The sequence below is a fragment of the Bos indicus x Bos taurus genome, chromosome 8 (genome assembly GCF_003369695.1).
Source record: "Bos indicus x Bos taurus breed Angus x Brahman F1 hybrid chromosome 8, Bos_hybrid_MaternalHap_v2.0, whole genome shotgun sequence".
In the NCBI taxonomy this organism is placed as follows: domain Eukaryota; kingdom Metazoa; phylum Chordata; class Mammalia; order Artiodactyla; family Bovidae; genus Bos; species Bos indicus x Bos taurus.
The window spans coordinates 42,166,215-42,186,806 of NC_040083.1; the positions used below are offsets into that span (position 1 = coordinate 42,166,215).

A 20,592-nucleotide genomic window follows, 5' to 3' on the forward strand; every position below is an offset into this window, starting at 1 on the left:
ATTCAAGGCCAAACTTGCCTATTACTCCAGGTATCTCTTGACTTCCTACTTTTGCATTCCAATCCCCTATAATGAAAAAGACATCTTTTTTTAATGTTAGTTTTAGAAGATGTTGTAGTTCCTCACAGAACCGGTTAATTTCAGCTTCTTCAGCATTAGTGGATGGGGGCATAGACTTGGATTACTGTGATATTGAATAGTTTGCCTTGGAAACAAACCAAGATCATTCTGTTATTTTTGAGATGGCACCCAAGTACTGCACTTCAGACTCTTTTATTGACTGTGAGGGCTACTCCTTTTCTTTTAAGGAATTCTTGCCCACAGTAGTAGATATAATGGTCATCTGAATGAAAGTCACCCATTCTGGTCCATTTTAGTTCAGATTCCTAAGATGTCAATGTTTACTCTTTCCATCTCTTACTTGACCACGTTCAGTTTACCTTGATTCATGAACCTAACAATCCAGGTTCCTATGCAACGTTGTTCTTTACAGTACCAGACTTTACTTTCACCACCAGACACATCTACAGCTGAGCGTCATTTCTGCTTTGGCCCAGCCGCTTCATTCTTTCTAGAGCTATTAGTAATTTCCCTCTTGTTCTTCCCCAGTAGCATATTGGATACTTTCTGACCTGGGGGGCAGAATCTTCCAGTGTCATATCTTTTTGCCTTTTCATACTGTTCATAGGGCTCTTGGAGCAAGAATGCTAGAGTGGTTTGCCATTTCCTCCTCCAGTGACCACTTTTTGGCAGAACTCTTCACTGTGACTTATCCGTCTTGGGTGGCCCTGCACTGCAAGCTCGTAGCTTCATTGGGTTATAAAAGCCCCTTTACCACAACAAGACTGTAATCCATGCAGGGGATTCCTAGGGGGCACAGTGGTAAGGCATCCACTGCCAATGCAGGAGATGCGAGTACGATCCCTGGATTGGGAATACCCCCTGGAGTAGGAAATGCTTCCAGTATTCTTGCCTGGAAAATTCCATGGATAAAGGAGCCTGGGCAGGCTACATCCATGGGGTCACAAAGAGTCAGACACCATTAGCACGCACATATGCATGTGAGTACAGAATGGGTTTAAGGGTATCAGTGTTTACTCTCATGATCTCATGGCTATCTGGGAGCTGTGCTCACTGCCACTGCCCAGCATCATGAGAGAATCACACCATGTATTGCTAGCCTGGGAAAAGATCAGAATTTGAAATACGGTTTTTACTGAATGCATATCACCTTCACACCAACATAAAGTTGAAAAAATTTTAAGTTAAACCATCCTAAGTTGGGACTGTCTGTAGTATTTATTTATATGTAAGAGCCATGCTTGAATCAGTATAATATTGAAAACTCTTAAATGGAGTTCTGTTGTTTCTCCACATAAACTAGCCTTTAAAATGCTAGGATAAATATAAATTCTCTGAAATTATTTTAATCTGATTTATTACTATCATGGTGTCCCTCTCTGGTGGATTTTACTCTTAGGGTCACACTGACTCCAGATATTCCAGTATAATTTGGCATATGCCAAACTTATTCAAAAAGAAGGAAATTATGGTTTTTCTATTAAAACTCAGTAAACATCTTATAACCTCATCACAGAGAGACAATTTAGAGCTAGTATCACCTTTAGGAGCCAACTTCCTCAAGAGCTATCAGGCTGAGAAAATTCTTTAGGTGCCTGGTAGGAGAGAATAATCTTGTGTTGAGATTCTTGTCAGCTCAAAGAACTTGCTCTCAAGGCCTTGCAGTCCCCAAACTTTGCCTTCTTGGAACATTCAGAGCAGCCCTGACTCTTTACAAAATTCAGTGACAGGAGCAGATATGGGTACTTGATTTTCTGAAGCAGCCTTTTGCATATCCAACTAAATTAAGGAGCATAAGCATCTGCTTTAAATGCAGAATCTCCCTTACAAAGTTAAGGGCTTGAGGGGAAAAAAAGACAAGGTAAAGTACTTTTTAGGATCTTTTCTTTTAAACCTTTCATTTTACATTGGGGTATAGCCAGTTAACAAACAGTGTTATAATAGTTTCAGGTGAACAGCGAAGGGACTCGGCCATACACACACATGTATCGGTTCTCCCCAAACTCCCCTCCCATCCAGGCTGCCACATAACAGCAGAGCTCCATGTGACATACAGTAGGTCCTTGTTAGTTATCCATTTTTAATATAGCAGTGTGTACATGTCCATCCCAAACTCCCTATCTCATTCCCCCTGTCCTTTTCCCCAGCAACCATAAGCTCATTCTCTTAAGTCTGTGAACCTGTTTCTGTTTTGTAAGAAAGAATATTTGTATCATTTCTTTTTAGATGCCGCATATATAAGGAAAGTCATACAATATTTCTCCTCTCTGTCTTCAGTCAGTATCACACTCTGTAGGTCCATCCACGTTGCTGCAAATGGCATTATTTCATTCTTTTAAATGGCTGAGTAATATTCCATTGTATATATGCACCAGTCTTCTTTATCCATTCCTCTGTTGATGGACACTTAGGTTGCCTCCATGTCTTGTCTATTGTAAATAGTACTGTGATGAGCACTGGGGTGCTGTAGCCTTTCAGATCATGTTTCCCACCCCCACCCCATATATAGGCCCAGGAGTGGGACTGCAGAGTTATATGGTAATTCTGTAGTTTTTTAAGGAATCTTTATACTATTCTGCATAGGGACTGTACCAGTTTACATTCCCACCAACAGTGTGGGAGGGTTCCCTTCTCTCCATACCCTCTCCAGCATTTATTGTTTGTGGATTTTTTGTGTGTGTGATAGCTATCCTGGCTAGTGTGAGGTGATACCTCATTGTAGTTTTGATTTGCATTTCTGTAATAATTAGTGGTGTTGAACATCTTTTCATGTGCCTTTGGCCATTTATATGTCTTCTTTGGAGAAATGTCTATTTAGGTCTTCCGTCCATTTTTTGAGTGCGTTGTTAATATTTTATACATTGTTGTTTATGTTATGTTGTTTATATATTTTATATAACATCACAAGCTGTTTATAAATTTTGGAGACCAGTCCCCTTGTTGGTCACATCATTTGCAAATATTTTCTCCTGATCTGTGGGTCGTTTTTCTGTTTTGTTTATTGTTTCCTTTGCTGTGCAAAAGCTTTTAAGTAGGTCCCATTTGTTTATTTTTGTTTTTATTTCCATTATTATGGGAGATGGATTGAAAAAGATATGCTACAATTTATGTCAGTGTTTTCTGCTTTTCTTTTCCTCTAGGAGTTTTGTAGTGTCTGGTCTCACATTTAGGCCTTTAATTGTAGAGTCTTTCTTTAAAAGATGATGAAAGTGTTACGAAAATAAGTATCCAGAAGGTTTTACTGAACAAGCATAAATATGACTGAGAAATAAACCTTTGGTTTTTGTCTTTTATTAGAATCCAATGTAATTGGAAGGGAAATGTTTTCTGCAGTAACTTTAAAGGTAACTCTACTAATTTTTTTAAAAGAGATACAAATTATAGAGTGGGTTTTAATGATTTTCTAGAATTATTTATAATGGCATAATAATCCCAACAAGTATCAACTCAAATATCCATTAGAAGAGCAAATATTATCTAAATTATGACACATACATACATGGGTACATCATATAGTTTTGTTTAAAAAAATATTAGTTTCAAAGTGATTCGACCATTTTGCATTCCCACCAGCAAGGCATGAGTTCCAGTTGCTTCATATCCTTGTCAGCACTTCCCATTGTCAATTTTTAAAAATCTTAGCCATTCTAGTGGGTGTGTAGTGGTATTTCATTGTAATTTTATTTTGCTTTTCTTTGACGATGATGAGTATTGAGCATCTTTTCATGTGCTTATTGACCATTCATATATTTCTTTTGTGAAGTGTCTTCAAATCTTTTGCCTCCTTTTTTTTTTTTTTTTTTTTTTAATTTTTTACTGAGTTTTAAGAGATCTTTATATGTATTCTGGGAACAAGTTCTTTTTCAGTTACCTGCTTGAAAGTATTTTCTTCTACTCTATGGGTTGCCTTGTCATTTTCTTAACTGTGTTTTTTAAAGAGCAACAGTTTTTAATTTTAAAGAAATCCATTTCATCAATATTTTATGGTTCATGCTTTTTGTGCCCTGTTTTAGAAATCTTTGTCTAACACAAGATCACAGATTTCCTTCAAATTTTTCTTTTAGAAACATAATATTTTAAGTTTAAAATTTCAGTTCCATTTAGATTCATTCTGAGTTAATTTCTGTGTATGATATGAAGGGTTTGAAGTTTTTTTTCTCATACAGATAACCAGTTGCTATTATTTTTGTAAAGTTAAATTCTCACCACCTAACCCAGTTTCATTCCTCAGCACTCAACTAAGAGGACTGAAAACATATCCACACAAAAATTTGTACAGCCGTGTTTATAGTCAGGTTGTCAAGAAGTGTAAACAGCTCAAATTGCCCATCAGTTAGTGAACGGATAAATTGTGGGATAATCATATTATGGAATAGTACTCAGCAATAAAAAGTCATAGGCTATATATGCAACACGAATAATCTCAATGATACAGGACTTGAAAGCAGTCAGACACAAAGGCTGCATGATGTGTTCCATTAGACGACATTCTAATAGAGGCAACGTGACAGTGACGGCGCAGATCGATGACTGCCCTGAGGCTGGCAGTCAGGGTAAGAAACTGGCTGGAAACGGGCATCAGAAAACCGTTCAGGGCACAGACAATGTCTGTCATGACGAGCTGTCTACATTACTGGATGTAATTGCCAAAACTCTGTTTGTAAAATGGGAAAGTGTTATTGTGTGTATATCTTAATAAATCTATGAACAGGAGAAAATGGAAAAGGAAGTAAGTGAAATTTTTTAAGAGAGACTCTTCCTGGAGAATTGATACTTTTAGCATTCTGTAATGACCTTCTATAAAAATAACACCTGAGATGCACAATTCATTGAGCAGTATGACCCTGTTATTGTACAGGAGACTTATTTTTTTCTTTAAAGTATTTTATATTGGGGTATAACTGATTAATAATGTTGTGACAGTTTTAGGTGAACAGCAAAGGGATTCAGTCATGCATGGATCATTCTTATTGCATGCATGCTAAGTCGCTTCAATTAATGTCTGACTTTGTGACCCCATGGCCTGGAGCCCTCCAGATTCTTCTGTCCATGGGATTCTCCAGGCAAGAATACTGGCGTGGGTTGCCATGTCCTTTTCCAGGGGCTCTTCCCAACGCAGGGATTGAACCATTGTCTCAAGTCTCCTGCACTGGCAGGCAGGTTCTTTACCATTAACGCCGCCTGGGAGGCCCAGAAGGAGGGAAGGTCCTTGCCATAGGAGGGTCAGTCATTGAGAAATCCCTGATTTTCAAAGGAGAAACAGCCAACAAGTTTTAGAACAGGGTTGTTATATATTCAGCTAAGACCTTGGCTGTGCTTACATACCAGATGCCCCCACTCATCTCTCCCAGATTCTGAATAAAAATCCTAAACCTGCCCTGGTCCATCCTGTAGAGACAGGCTGTGTGCTATGCAGAATCAACAAATGAACAATGTGGGAAATCACTCCAAAAATAAAAAGCCTTGCACACAGCTTGAGGAGGACCCAAGACGTGGGGGAAAGGGGAGAGGGCTGACTCGAGACAGTGGTGTTTAATTTACGAAAGGACAGAGGCCCAGCTACCCTCAGGACTGCTGCAGGGCAGGAGCTGGCACTAGAGCAACCTGCGTTCCTCTACAGACTTACTGATGTAGTGGTGGGGTCTCGGCGCAGAGGAACTGCTCTGCGGTCCTACGATTAGGTGGCCATGATTTAGTGAGCCCCTGGAGCTGTGACCTTCACAAGTGCTTCTCAGATTGGTTCCCCCAGCCCTTAGGAGAGACAAGAAGGTACTGGAATTGGGTATTGTTATTCTTCCATGTTGGCAAAATAGTTTGCTAAGGGTGGGCCTTGTTAAGAAGATATATTTACATATGGCTACTTTTCTACTCTCTCTGCTCAAAAAGTGAGGATTTTTTTTCTCCTGTCTTTACTGAGAAGCTGCTAGGGTTCCAGGAGGTAAATCTCATGAAAGTGTGGGAACCCTCCTAAGACTGGGCACCCCTGCCATTTTTAACTCTCAAACTTGTCCAACTGAGGCCTCCAGCAATTTGTTAATTATAGATTAGGTTTTCCTGTCCTGGTACTGGGGCTTCCCAGGTGGCTCAGGGGTAAAGAATCCGCCTGCCAGTGCAGGAGGCATGGGTTCAATCCCTGGTTGGGAAGATCCCCTGGAGAAGAAAATGGCAACCCACTCCAGTAGCCTTGCCTGGAAAATCATATGGACAGAGGAGCCTAGCAGGCAGCAGTCCATGGGGTCACAAAAGAGTTGGACACGACTTAGCGACTAAAAACCAAAAGTCTGGTTCTGGTTACCTGCTGCTGGCCTTCTGCTCCTCCAGGAGGTTGTGATTCTCTGTATCTGCTTGTCTGTCTCTTCAGCTCGAGGGGCAGCAGTTTGCCCTGAACAAACTTCAGTTCTCTGGTGGATCTAAGAAGAGCTGTTGATTTTCAGTTTGCTCAGCTATTTTCTTATTGTGTTAAAGGGATAGCTGCCTTCCAGGCTCCTTAAATGCTAGACAAGATTCTGAAGTTTTAAACACTTCTCTCTGAGTGGTAACAGTATCAGTGTTCTGTGTTTTTTTCTGGTACTTTCTGTACCTTTGTACTTTTCTTACTTTCCACATTTTCTACAATGTGCATATATTTATTTTATTAGAAAAAAGAAAATAAATGTTCTCAGAAAAAGTTTTAAGTGAATTTAATCCCTGTTGATGTGGAGGAAAATAAGGCAAGTTGCAGAGAATAGTACTGTACTTAAGAAACAAACTGAACATTCAACCCCAGCACAGCTTACTATCTATATTAACATGACTTTACAATTCCGTTGTCATCATTAGCATAATTGAAGTTTTTCAGGAAAACCTTGCCCCGGCAAATAATTATTGTCTATTACATGAGCTTCCTATAAGACACGTCAGCTCTTCAGGAGAAAGCAACATAGTTAATGGATAGCTATGCCCTAAGACTCTTAGATTGCCCCCTCAAAATCCTTACCTTACTCCTTCCACAGTCCTAAACTGTGTATCACAGTTTTTACCCAGTCTTAACCAAAATCAGATTTCAAGAAAATCCAACCTTGACTTTCCTTCTCAAACTACCAAAGCTCAATTAAGGCAGTGGGTTCCCTTACCACAGTAAGCAGTGAGTTCCACTTCATCTTATTACTAGGTTACACTGGTGATAGCTGGGGAGCTGGCCTTTGACGGTGTATGTTTCTGTGTGTGTGTGTTTTAATGTGAGGAAGAACAGGCAGAAGTAATCACATCAAGCTATTAAAGCTGATTGCCTGGTAGGGGTGAATTCCAAATTAATTTTCTTTGTATTTCACTCGTTGTGGTGGACATATGTCCATTTTATCATCTTGGAGGAGAAATTTAAAGGTTTAACAAGACAATTTAAAATGTGTATTTTTCTGGTGGGGCACTATGAGTCCAGTCTCTCTAAGGTTTATAGTCTCACAGTAAGCATTGCTTCACAGCAGTTATTGAGTTCACAAAGAGGCCTCTGTTGAATGGATAAATAACAAAGTCCTACTATACAGCACATGGAACTATATTCAAAATCCTATGATGAACCATAATGAAAAATATGAAAAAGCGTGTGTATATATGTGTATGAATGAATCACTTTGCTGTACAGTAGAAACTAGTACAACATTGTAAATCAACTACACTTCAATAAAATATGCTTTGAAAAATGACAGAGGCCTCTTTCTAGTATATATATATTTTTAAAAAGAAACCAATGTTTATAAACAGGAATGCTGGTTTTTCCATAGTCTTGACTTAGTTGTCTTGCTTTCTTCAACTTGGAAAACCCCTTTGGAAAATTCTTACTGAAAATGATGCAGAATACAGATACTGTTTTGCATAAAGGGCTTAGTCACTAGGAACATGTCAACTCCACCCTCTGTTAATAAGCTCAGTGTCCTAAACCACACCAGTGATGAGTAGAGCTCACTTGGGCACAGATCTAGCAGTTCTAGACAAACCAGTCGTCGGTTCTTGCCCTGCGCTGCTTCATGTTTGATGACCTCTCCCCAAGTATAACAGAGACTGAAACCCTGCGATTCATGTACTGTATGACAGAATGTGTGAATAAGGACAGAAATGTTACTTTATCTGGTTTGATGTGGCTCTTATTTAGCAAATTTTAAGCAGAGGAATAGACTAGGCCATTCCTCCAGCGTATCTGTAGAGTGAGATTGACTCTTACTATAATATTCTCATGGGAACTACATTTATTCATAAGGGGAGAATATGTCTCCAGCTTTCTGCTAAGAAGACCAAAAATATTTCCCCCAAGTATTATAGTTTATCAGTCTGAATGAGGTTCAAGTTAAGCACAATTGAAGCTTGCATCCTGGTAACCTATATGACAGAAAAGCTGTGTCAGAAAGAGAAAAAATATTCAGACTTTTCAGTTATTCCCATTTATATTGGTTTTACCAGAATGATGGTTGTGTGATGGATGTATATGCCTGTACCAGTGATCTAAATCAGGATCAGGACCACTGTGGCCTCATACTGTTCCCAAGAATGAAATAATGGGGATTAAGAATCTGATTGCTTTAGCAGTGGTCCTTTGATTTGAGCATGACCAGAATCACCTGGAGGGCCCTAGTGCCATCCACGTCAGCGGGATCTCAGGGCCTTTAGGATCCAATGGCAGCTGGGTGTAAAGGACAAGGTATTAACCCTTGTGGAGTGGCTTGTCACCAAGAGAAAGAACCAAGGTAGTGGAGGAGCCGAGCCAAGAAAACCAGATAGAGGAAAGTTCCATTCTCAGTCATGGAAACCAAACACTTAAGCCAGGACTCATTTGTAAGCCTGGTAATATCAGCAACTGCCAAACAAAGGGGTACCTGGAGCTTATCAGTAAGATCAGTTCCAGGCTTCACTCACTGGGGAGGTAGGGAAGCTGCAAGGAAGATGGGTTTTGGAGGCAAACAAATCTTAACTTTCAAATTATGCTTTGGGGCACTGGCCATAGCTTCAGTCTCTCCTTTGCATCATCCTTATTTATAGAAAGGGAATAAGAACTATGCCTTCTTCCCAGGGTTCTTGTAATTAAATAATTCTAGTAAAAGATCAAGTACATTGCCTGATACTCTTAGCTTCCTTCTTCTGTTCCTGGAAAACTTTTGCTTTTGGAAAGAACGAAGCCTACCCCTGGGCTCAGCTACTGGAAACAGACAAGGTGGATGCTGTGACCAGGTTAAAAATAGGCGGATGTGCAGATGCCTCTTAGTCACGCATGATCACGTTCCCTGCCAGCTCACTAGTGTTCTAAGAGCCACCTTCTGCCTTTCCTTTCTACTTTAGCCAGGGAGAACAACACAGCAAGACAGCAGGAGAGAAATCAGAGAACATCCTTCACCCATAGACGTCCTAAACCATAAAGACAATGGTTTGGATGGCTTTAGAACAGTAGTGCCTTTAATAGCAAATCATCTCAATAAGAAAAACTAATGTGGTTTATTCTTTCCTGGGAGTCTGCAGTCCTACCGTGGTCAGCAAACTAAACAAGCCAAGCAGGGAAACCAACACATTCTGCAATGCTTAAACTGGAAATTCAGACCTGAGTGGACATTTAGAAAGACAGGAATTTCGCAGGAGGATTGCATTTTGTGTGGGTCAAATTTCCTTCCAGATTCAAAGAAAGATGCATTGGCAGTTCCTCATATTATGAAAGTAAGAATCCCATAGTTCTCCTTAGACATTTCTAAGAAATGAAGTTTCCACCAACTAATGCGTTAGAGACAAGCGAAAATGCTTCCATTCTGGTCCTTGTCATTGGTTAAGAATCAAGTGGCAGGGGGTGGGATGAGATAGAGTAGTCATTAATGAACCCTAGTAGAAAGGTATATGGGGTGTTCATTGAACCAGTCTTTGAAAATGAGCAATTTTCTGATCTTTCTAAATTGATATGAATATAGATTTACTAAATACCAAGGTATAAATCTATATTACCATAGATAGACATACTTCATTTTACTGCGCTTTGCCTTATTGTGCTTTGTAGATACTGTGTTTTTCGCAAATTGAAGGTTTGTGGGGACCCCCGCCTCCAGCAAGTCTGTTAGTACTACTTTCCAGTAGCGTTTGCTCGCTTCATGCTTCTGTGTCACGTGTTAGTGGTTCTGATGCTTTCTCATTATTATACGTGTTGTGGTGATCTGTGATCTGATTATTACTACCATGACTCGCTGAAGCCTCAGATGATGGTTAGAAGGTATGTATGTTATTTTTTAGACATAATGCTATTGCACACTCAATGCTGTTATACACTTAAGACTATAGTGCAAACTGAACTTTACATGCAATGGGAAGCCAAAAACTCGTGGGACTCACTCTATTGTGCTGTTCACTGTGTTGATCTAGAACTGGACCTGCAGTATATCTGAGGTGTACCTGTGGATTTTCTGGTAAGTAAATAGAAGTTAAACCACTAGAAAAGGTTGAGCAGGGGCTTAGTGTGACTCAGTCCATGGCATCATCAGTCCTGTTATGTAAGGTTAAAGTCACACAAGCAATAAACTCTGCTCCCTTGCAACACACCGGTTCATTCTAGGGGATACTCTTAGTCTTGAAGAATTCTTTTTCCTACCATCTGCACTGTAGAAAGAGCTTGCCTGGCCCTCTGCAGGAGACGCTTACTCAGGCACCAGGGTTTTAATCTCCCAGAACTCAAAAACCAGAGGCAGTGTTTGTTGAGCTCAGTTATATCTTTATTAGGAAAGCACCAACACCACATTCTTGGAAATTACTGGAATTTTATTTGCCTCAGGCTTATGACTTGCAACCAAAGACATTGTGCAAAGAAAGCAAAGATTAAGTACACTTTAGGGAGAAGGAGACGATACACGTTGGTAACATAGGAGATAAGGTTGACAAAAGAAGCCATCCATTACACTATATAGATTGCAATATTCAATAGCGATTTCAACAAAACTTTTTTTTAAATCAAGAGCGAAAAAATTAAGCAATGTTTACAGTAGACATAAATCTTATACAATTCAAAAAGCATTTTTTTTTTCAGATCATAGAGCATAAAATGGAAAAATGTCTATGTAGGTGAAGTCTAACTACTGTACATTTATCACCTATTAAAGTTGCTTATATGTACCACAGTGTAAAAAAAAACAATACCAAACAAATAAAAACCTTGAAAATTGCCTGATGAAAAATAAAATAACCAGTGGCTTTTAATGGCTTCTCCTGGTTATCAGTGCTACAAAAAGACAAAAATCTTCTCATTTGAACAGGTGATAAAACCAGGCACAATCAAACTGTTACCAAATTAGACCCACCCATAGAAATATACCATCCACCCACATTTTTTCCATCAAAAGCTTTTTTGTTTGTTTTAATCTTTGAGGCCCATTTGGTCACAATATGTTACAAAGGTTTGTGTATGCGTGTGTGTTTTTTTACACCATGATATCATATGTTTGTCTGGCACTATTCTAAAGCTAGTTTATAGATGATAATGATATAGAAACGACCCAGTGCCCATAAGAGAAATGAACTCACTGGGTAGAGACGAGAGAGGGGAAGAAGGAGTTCCATTCTTCCAAGAAAAAAATGTCCGTAGTGATCACTCATCATCAGTCCCACTGGCTTCAGATTGTTCCTAAAAGTAAATGTAGGACAGAAAGACAATAAGCCATGGAGAGGCAATGTGGAAAAGAAATGACACTGTGGAAACAGTTAACCCTGCTAGTAAAGAGGCATCAACAGGCTCTGTGCTGAAAAGGGGAGCTCCTACTTGGAAACCCCAAAGCAGTGCCAGCCGTCTGTGGCAGAGCTGTGCTCTCTTGCAGTTGGGTATGAAAAGTTCAAGGCCTATGGTTTCTTTATGGCTCTGCTGGATCTTTGTTGCTGTGCGAGGGCTTTCTCTAGCTGCGGCTCTAGAGTGCGGGCCCAGCAGTTGTGGCACGTGGGCTTAGCTGGACCGTGGCATGTAGAGTCCTCCCGGAGCAGGGACTGAACCTGTGTCTCCTGCATTGGCAGGCAGACTCCCAACCGCTGGACCACCGGGGAAGCTCATGGCTAGTGGTTTCTATTTTGAGCACTATTGTTAGAAAAATCCATGGGCTTCCCAGGTGGTGCAGTGGTAAAGAATCCACCTACCACTGCAAGAGATGTGGGTTCAGTCACTGGGTCGGGATGATCTCTTGGAGGAGGGAGTGGCAACCCGCTGCAGTATTCTTGCCTGGAAAATCCCATGGAGAGCAGGCTACAGTCCATGGGGTTGCAAAGAGTCAGACATGATTGAGCATGCACACATTGCAAGGGAGAATAAAGTACTGTGCCTTTGATTTTAGGATTTTAAATGTATTTGAAAATGCTTGTGTCAAGGGTTCAGGCTGGGTGGGGTGGGATAAGAATGCTAAACTTTTCTCAACAGACCTCAATGGCAAATATGTTGAAGGAAAATCAAACTAGCATACATTTGAACATGGAAAATTAACTTTCCAGAAAGCAAAAGAAGGGGATTGCTGGTAGGGAACTTGGAAGTCCTCTGGAAAGTGAATGAAATGGAGAGCCCTTCAGAAGGCACTGTATTAGAAGCTACCTGGGCTGCCCACAGAGTCAAGGGCAGCACCCCAGACTGAGCTATCCTCTTTGGGTCTGAAATCAGCCTCTGCTGTTTACTTACATGACCTGCAGTAAAACACACATAACATAGATAAGCACTGATTTCTGTAGTAAGGTGAGATTGACATGTATCTTAGGATTATTATAAGCATTAAGTATGGTACCATATGAGATGGTCCTTATGTCAGGACCTGGCTCCATCAATGCACCCTGAATTTTTCAAATTTTAAAAATAACACCTCTAGGTATGTAAAATTCATCTGAGTTCTTTGTATGGCACCTGAAGTAGCAACTCAGATCCAAAACTCTGACATCCTATCACTTTTTCTCAGCCTCTCATGTAATGGTTATTTCCTCCGTATACCACTATATACTAGGTATGCTGGGTGGTATGGCTATAAAATATTAACCGGCCACGCAGAAAACTCTATTTGTAAGTAGGCACTGGGAAGATAAAGGGAAAGAGGGAACTTGATTTAGCAGTTTTTCATTTTTGAAGACAATAAACAAAGCCCCAAATTCTTTGTTATAAATGACGCAGCTCAGTTCACAACCCTCAATAATGAAATCTCACCAAATCTTTACATTTTCAATTCTGAGTAATAAAGCATAGAGGGTGGAAGGGGCATGGGCGTACGAGAGGGAAACAGAAGTGGGGAGGGCTTCCCAACTTCAGCGAAGACAGCCGTACTTACATTTTCATCTTGCTCTTCATCGCTGTCAAAATCGCTCACCACGGGCTTGGCTTTTCCTCGGTTTGGCCTTTTCTTGCCTTTTCCTTTGTCCCGGCCTTTCTCATCCTTTTTATTGAGCTTGATTTTCACCTTAACAGATTTCGCTACAATGAAACCAAACGGACAGCAATGAGGAATCACAGGGGAATCTTTTCACAAGTAGTAAAATGATCCCAGCCTACAGATGACAGAGTGCCCAGAATGTCCTTGACTCATGCCTGTTCTCCAGTGGCTGATCCAATTATACTTAGCACTCTTTCATTTGCAAATGTGTCTTGGTTTGCATGATAAGTTACATAGTCACCCTAAACATGCAACTAGATGGAATGGGGTCCCAGAAGGAAGCTGCGCTGGGTCATTTTCCAGGTCTCTTGATGGCTGAACAGGGATCTTCCTAATAACCAGGATGGTGAAAGCTGCCTTACTGACTGCATGGAGGGGTATGGGCATTTTTTAAAAGAGAACTTTGACATTAAAAAATGTACGTAAGTGTAAAAGGGTTTTTTAAAAAAAACCAATGATTTTACTGTTTAAATAACTCCATTTGACTTAAAAAGTTAACAGCACAGCAAGGTACAAAATGGAAAGTAAAAACAAACAAATGAATTTGAAAGCTTTTTTCTCTTCTCTAGTCTCTCTTCCTACTGTTTTCTTTCTGGTGATTATTTCCAGAAAAAGTAGTATACATCCCTATTTGCAAATATATTCATCCCTGTGTGTATGAATCTCTATAGATGACATAAAATTCCATATAATTCTGTATACAGAGAATATAAAGAATACAAGTATACACACATACAGAAAGATGGCACCCATTTCCACTTTCACAGAACTGTTCTGAGGATAGAAATAAAAACATTTGGAAGAAAGAGGTCAAAGTGTTATACCACAATTACAGGTATACACCCCAAGGTACACAGAAAATCTGTCCTCCAGCAATGTTCTGGGACAGGTGTCCCTAGAACAGCATTTTCAGGAATGGATGATGAGGTGACCGAGAATGAATGTCTCTCATTCAAACTCGTTTTGTTGGAATATCATGTCTGGTGGTGTCTTGAGACCCTAGAAATACATAATTGTCATGGAGGCAATCAGCTCTGGAGGGAATCTCAGAGATGAGAACTTTTCAGACTCCTATGAAGGGGGAGAGACCCACTGAACATTTCCAGAGATTAAGTCTTCCATGGACATGTAGGCTGACAAAAAGGATGAGACACAGCTGTTCTGAAGGGTAGGGACAACATATGCCCTCCCCCCATCCCAAATAGGGCAGAAGCTGGCAAATCCTAGTGCACAAAACAGTATTTCTAGTCCAGGCTTCTTCCATCTACCATACCCACATGTCTGCCGCTTAATGAGCTATAAGGCAGGGACACGTTGCTTTGGGTAGAGTCATTTAGGACAAGAAGAGACTGGGCATGAGAAGGTCTGCCTATTAATGGAAATGTGTGTAAGATGTGAAGGCCTTTAATTTAAAAAATAGTAATTTGGAAAGAAAAAGTGTACTACCTTTCCCTATACAGGTGTAGTTCTTCCTGACACAGGAGTACAGGAAATCCATGGAAGTCAGGAAAAGGCAGAAGACGGGCAGCAAAGGCGAGAAAGTACATGCTCAAGAACACAATCTAAATACTTACAGGAGTGGTGGGCACTGGAAAGCCATCAGGGTCGTGAGTCAGTGGATTGTGTTCCTCCACAAAACCCACCTAAAAGGCTGCCACAGGCTACTAGGCTAACAAACTGGCCCTTTAAGCAGACGGGCCCTTTAAACAGCATTCTAAGGCTCTACGCTACCACCACATAGACCTGTGACAAGTTCTAATTAACCAAGGTGGTAGGCAGAATGATGATGCCTCCCAGAGATGTCCCTGTCCTAATCCTCAGACCCTGTCAATACATTCACTTTGCACTGCAGCAGGGAGCATACCGTAATCCCTTGGGATGGGGAGATTATCCTAGACCAACCAGGTAGGCTCAGTCTAATCACAGGTCCTTCAAAGTGGAAGAAGAGGAGCTCCCAGTTCAAGATGATGACACAGGAAGAGGCTGAACTCGCCTCCTCCCACAGACACAGTGAATATAAGCTACAAATGGGACAACTGCCTCTGAAAAAGATGCAGAAACTGGCCGAGGGACACCTCCACACCGGGCAAATGAGGCAGGTAAGAGGAGCAAAGAGGCTGAGACATAATCTCACAGCAAACCCGACCCCTGGTGCAGTGACCCACAGCTGGTCCAGATCCAGGGATTCCTAAATAAGGGAAAACCCAAAGAGACGCCCACTGACACATATGGTAATTAGAATGTCAAAACTTAAAAAACCTTAACAGCAGCAAAAATAACTTAGGCACAAGGGAACCCCTGAGAAGACTAGCAGTAGATTAAGCAGAACTGGGTAATAACCTATGTGGGGAAAGAATCTGAAAAAGAATGGATGCACGTCTGTGTACAACTGAATCACTTTTCCGTGCAGCTGAAGCTAGCACAGCACTGCAAGTCAACTATACTGCAATATGAAATAAAGTGTTTTAAAAATGGACATTTGTGACAGCATGGATGCACCACGAGGGCAATATGCTAAATGCAATAAATCAGAGAGCAAAAGATACTGTACAATTTCACTTATATGTGAGATTAAAAACTAAACAGATATGGTGGTCGCAGAGATGGGGTGGGAAATGGGTGAAGGGAATCAAAAGGTATACCTCTCCAGTTATAAATAAGTCATGGGGTTTAAGGTAAGCAGGGTGAGTACAGTGAATATTGTACTGCATATCTGAAATGTGCTAAGAGTACATCTTCAAAGTTCCTGTCACGAAAAAAAAAATTTTTTTTCTAATTATGTGGTGATGGATGTCAAGGAGATTTACTGTGATCATTTCAAAATATACACAAATATGGCATCATTATGCTGTATATTTGAACCTAATATATACGTTATACCTCAACAACAAAAAGACTGTGGATGAAGAGGAGGCAGAAGAGAGGGTCAAAGAGATGCAACATGAGAAGGAGACACGAGATGGATTCTCCCCTGGAACCCCCACAAAGGAACGCAGGCTGCTAACACCTCGATTTTGGCCCAGAGAGACCCCCAGCAAACTTGTGACCTACAGAAGTGAGACAGTAAGTGTAAGTTGTACTGAGGCTTGTTTGCGGTCATTTGTTAGAGTTGCCATAGAAAGTTAATACACTAAGTCTCAGGAGAGGTTAGGGAAAAAGTCAACTGATAGCTGGGATACGAAGGGAGCTATTTGAAAACAGATTAGCAATCTCGCTCTAAAATTCGGAACTGTTTAGCTAGAAAAAATTATGTCGACTTACTCATCAAACACTAGGATATAAAAACTAGGGAGTAACCAGACGAAACCGAAAAAGGTGAAACTAGTACTTAAGGGGCAGAATCACTAAAGAGAATAATCCCGAGAGCAGATGCGGGTGTGGGGAAACACTTAAGTGCTCTGCTGACAAAGATGTCAGCTCCATTCTCTGTGGCAATACGTAGGCATCAGATGTGTTTTTAAAATGTGTGCGGTGATTTATGGGTAAGAATGTTCAGACAGCATTATTCAGAGTGAGATTACTCCCTGTTGGTACATTCATTAATGGGTGTTCGTATATATGGCTGTATAAAAACCTCTTTGCTGTGGGAAAATGTTCCTAATAGAAAAACCATGCTACAAAACAGTGTGTGATTCTTCTATAAATATTTGTGTGTAGAAAAAAACTGGAAGGCAACTGGAGTTAAATGTATATCGGATGATGGAATTTTACCAATTTTCTTTTCTTAAAAATATTTTCCAAGTTGTCTGTACTAAGCATGTATCTAATAAAAAAATTTTAAAGCATACCTATACTGTTTTATCTAGAAGACTATAATTACTTTGAGAGGAAGTATGGGGTGAAAACATAATTAGGTAAGAAGAAATTTTAGATGTTTTCAAGGCAGCCTTAACCTTTGAAATAATATGGTTACCCATCCAGGCTGGCACTAGATTAAGACTAGGGAGATTCTTGCCTTGGGTGAAAAACTTGAGAGGGCTCCAAGATTCAGTAACCAAGATAAATACCAGTCGATGCGATGTTTTAAAAGCTCAAAATTCATGGCCAAAAAAACCCCATGATGAATAAAATATCAAAACTTAGAAGACAGGATCAGTATCTGATCCACGAAGGACAAAATGCACCACAGTCTGAGTGTCAAGGTGGTGATTCTCAAAGTGCAGTGCTGGATGCACCCCCGAGCACCCAGTGGAGACACGAGCCTCCCAGACCCCACCGCAGGCAACCGAGTCAGAAACTCAGGGGTGGAGCCCAGCAGCCACCCAGATTAGAGACCCATCGTGCTGGGTAACAGCAAGGTGGTATTAGCAGCCGCGCTGGTAGAAAATGTCTATTACACTGATTTCCAAAGGCAACATTCAGTGTGTGCTGTGAGCCTGGCCACGTGCTACGCTCTTGCATGGTTGGAGGTGTATCTAGAAGCTCAGTTTTACACAGGCGGACGCTGAGCTCCAGCAAGGTTAAGTCCACTGCCAGGGTTGCCCAGAAAGGCCACAGAAGGCCAAGGCCTAAATCCAGATCTGCCTGACTCTCACATCTGCCCTGTGAGAAACGACGCAGGTGGCCAGGGCCCAAGGAAGTGGAGACACCACGTGGACTCACCCTCTGACTCCGACTCTTCTTCATCTTCCTCTTCCTCCTCTTCATTGCTTTCATCCTCACTCTCTTCCTCTTTGGCAATTTTCTGCCGAGCGCTTTTAAACACTGACTGTAAGACGATGGAGTCTTCATAGATCTAAGGGGTCAAAATAGCAACCGTTAAAAACCCCAATCTGAGGGCCTGAAATTCACAAATGCAGCGTGCTCTTTTCTTCCCTGTGCCCACACCTCTGACACCCAACAGGAAAACACCAAACTCAGATCTACAGAGAGATTCTTATTGGAAAAGTCCACATACAGCTGAACTAATTTCAGCATCTGTGTGTGTGCGCACATGCTTGAGAGGGAAGGGTGGGCTTCTCATTTTTGACAGCAAGACTAGAAGACAGCAAAAATGTCCTCTCATTTTTGACAGCAAGACTAGTGTTTAAAAAAATGTTATTTCTTAAGAGATCAAATTTGTGGTTACCAGAGGCAGGGGTAGGGGAAGATAGAATTGGATGAAGGTAGTCAAAAGATTGGAGAAGCAAATGGCACCCCACTCCAGTACTCTTGCCTGGAGAATCCCATGGACGGAGAAGCCTGGTAGGCTGCAGACCATGGGGTCGCCAAGAGTCGGACACAACTGAGCGACTTCCCTTTCACTTTTCACTTTCCTGCATTGGAGAAGGAAATGGCAACCCACTCCAGTGTTCTTGCCTGGAGAATCCCAGGCACGGGGGAGCCTGGTGGGCTGCCATCTATGGGGTCGCACAGAGGCGGACACAACTGAAGCGACTTAGCAGCAGCAGTCAAAAGATACAAACATCTAGTTATAAGACAAATAGTTACAGGGATGTAAGGTACTATATGGTAAATATAATCAATACTGCTGTACATTTTATATGAATGTTGTTAAGAAAGTAAATCTAAGTTCTCATTACAAAGAAAAATATTTTTTTCTATTTCTTTGATTTTATATCTATATGAGATGATGGATATTCACTAAACTTACTGTGGCAATCATTTCATGATTTATGTAAGTAAAATTATACTGTACACTATAAACTTACACAGTGCCTTAGGTCACTAAAATCTCAATAAATCTAGAAGGAAAAAATAAATCAAACTGTATTTCTTAAATTGTTCCATCAAGTACTGTGGTATAGCAACTTTTTTTTTAAAGGTGCAATTCTCCTAACAAAAATGGAAAACCATTATTTATTACTGACTTTATCTGTGCCAGCCAACAGTATTGCAATAAATGCTTTATTTCTAGTGTATGCACATATGTGAGCACAGCCCTGTGCGGTTGCTGAGAGAACTCTAAAGTTCAAAAATGGCCCTTTTCCTCAAAAAACAGAACAGAAGTACCATATGATCCAGCAAGCCCATTCCAGATATATACCCAAAGGAACTGAAAGCAGAGTCCCGAAGAGATGCATACACACCCCTGTTTACAATAGCACTGTTCACAGTAGCCGAGAGGTAGAAGCAGACCACATTTCATCCATAGAGGTATGGATAAACAAAATGAGGTATCCATATGGTGGAATATCACTCAGCCTTAAAAAGGAAAGAAGTCCTGTTACATGCTATACGACATGGATGAACTTTGAGGACACGATGCTAGGTGAAATAATAAGCCACTCACAGACAGACAAATACTGTGTGATCCCTTATGAGCTGTCTAGAATAGTCAAATTCATAGAAAGAGAAGGTAGAACAGTGTTTGGTGGAAAGATTACAGAGTTTCACTTTTACAAGGTGAAAAAGTTCTGGAGATCTATTGCACAACAATGAAAATACCCTTCATGCTGCTGAGCTGTACACTTAAAAATGGTAAAGAAACACTGGGATGGGGCCACTGGGGCAGAATTTCGCCAGAGACACTATAGTTTAGCTGGATCTTAAAGGTGAGGATGATCCTATCAGGGGTCAGAAAGAGGGGTTTTTAGGAAAGGGGAGCAAAGGAAAAGATGAGGGGGCAAGAATCACAAAGATGTGTCTGGAGTGGAGCCATCATCAATTTCCTGGTTATGACATGGGATGGCTGTTATGCAAGATGTTACTATCCAGCAACTCTGTATTTATATTCTTTCCTACAACTGCATGTGTATCTGGGGAAGTGGGTGTTTACGGGACCTGTCTTATTGGACTATGAACTGTTTAGGTTGAGGAACAGCAAGGAGTGAGGATATAACCTCAGAAAGCAGACTATGATGATTAAATTCATTCTACATTTTAATAGTACGTGGGGAAGCTCAAAGCTTGGTGGGCAGTGGACAGAATAAGAAGGTGCTTAGAGAAAGATAAACCAACATCCCGGTGGGTCTGGGAGGGAAGCCAGTTGAGAGGCCATTTATCACCCCAGGTCAGGGGTGAGGCAGTGTGGCAAACGGGGGGTGGTGGGTCAGGGTGAATATCACGATGCAGCCACAGTCCTGTGAAGAAGCTCCAGTCTACCCACAAACCGTAAGCAGGCATTCACGAAACCCTTCCGTACTGAGCCTCGGACTTAACCGTGTCCTAGTTTTCACCTTCAATTTAT

At 40.9% G+C, this 20,592-nt stretch overlaps 1 protein-coding gene across 6 annotated transcripts in view; it reads right to left on the reverse strand.

The window, feature by feature from the left end:
* Positions 1–10,771: 10,771 nt before the first annotated feature.
* SMARCA2 (SWI/SNF related, matrix associated, actin dependent regulator of chromatin, subfamily a, member 2) overlaps positions 10,772–20,592 on the reverse strand; it is a 179,726-nt gene continuing 169,905 nt past the window's right edge. For 4 of the 6 annotated variants that reach the window (XM_027549377.1, XM_027549379.1, XM_027549378.1 and 1 more), the window contains 3 exons: positions 18,066–18,198; positions 13,362–13,504; positions 10,772–11,698 (listed from right to left, as the gene is read on the reverse strand). In XM_027549377.1, the coding sequence (XP_027405178.1) occupies positions 11,663–11,698; positions 13,362–13,504; positions 18,066–18,198 (312 nt within the window). In that variant the 3' untranslated portion in view covers positions 10,772–11,662. The remainder of the gene's footprint in view (positions 11,699–13,361; positions 13,505–18,065; positions 18,199–20,592) is intronic. The other 2 variants (XM_027549380.1, XM_027549381.1) reach the window with 1 other exon arrangement.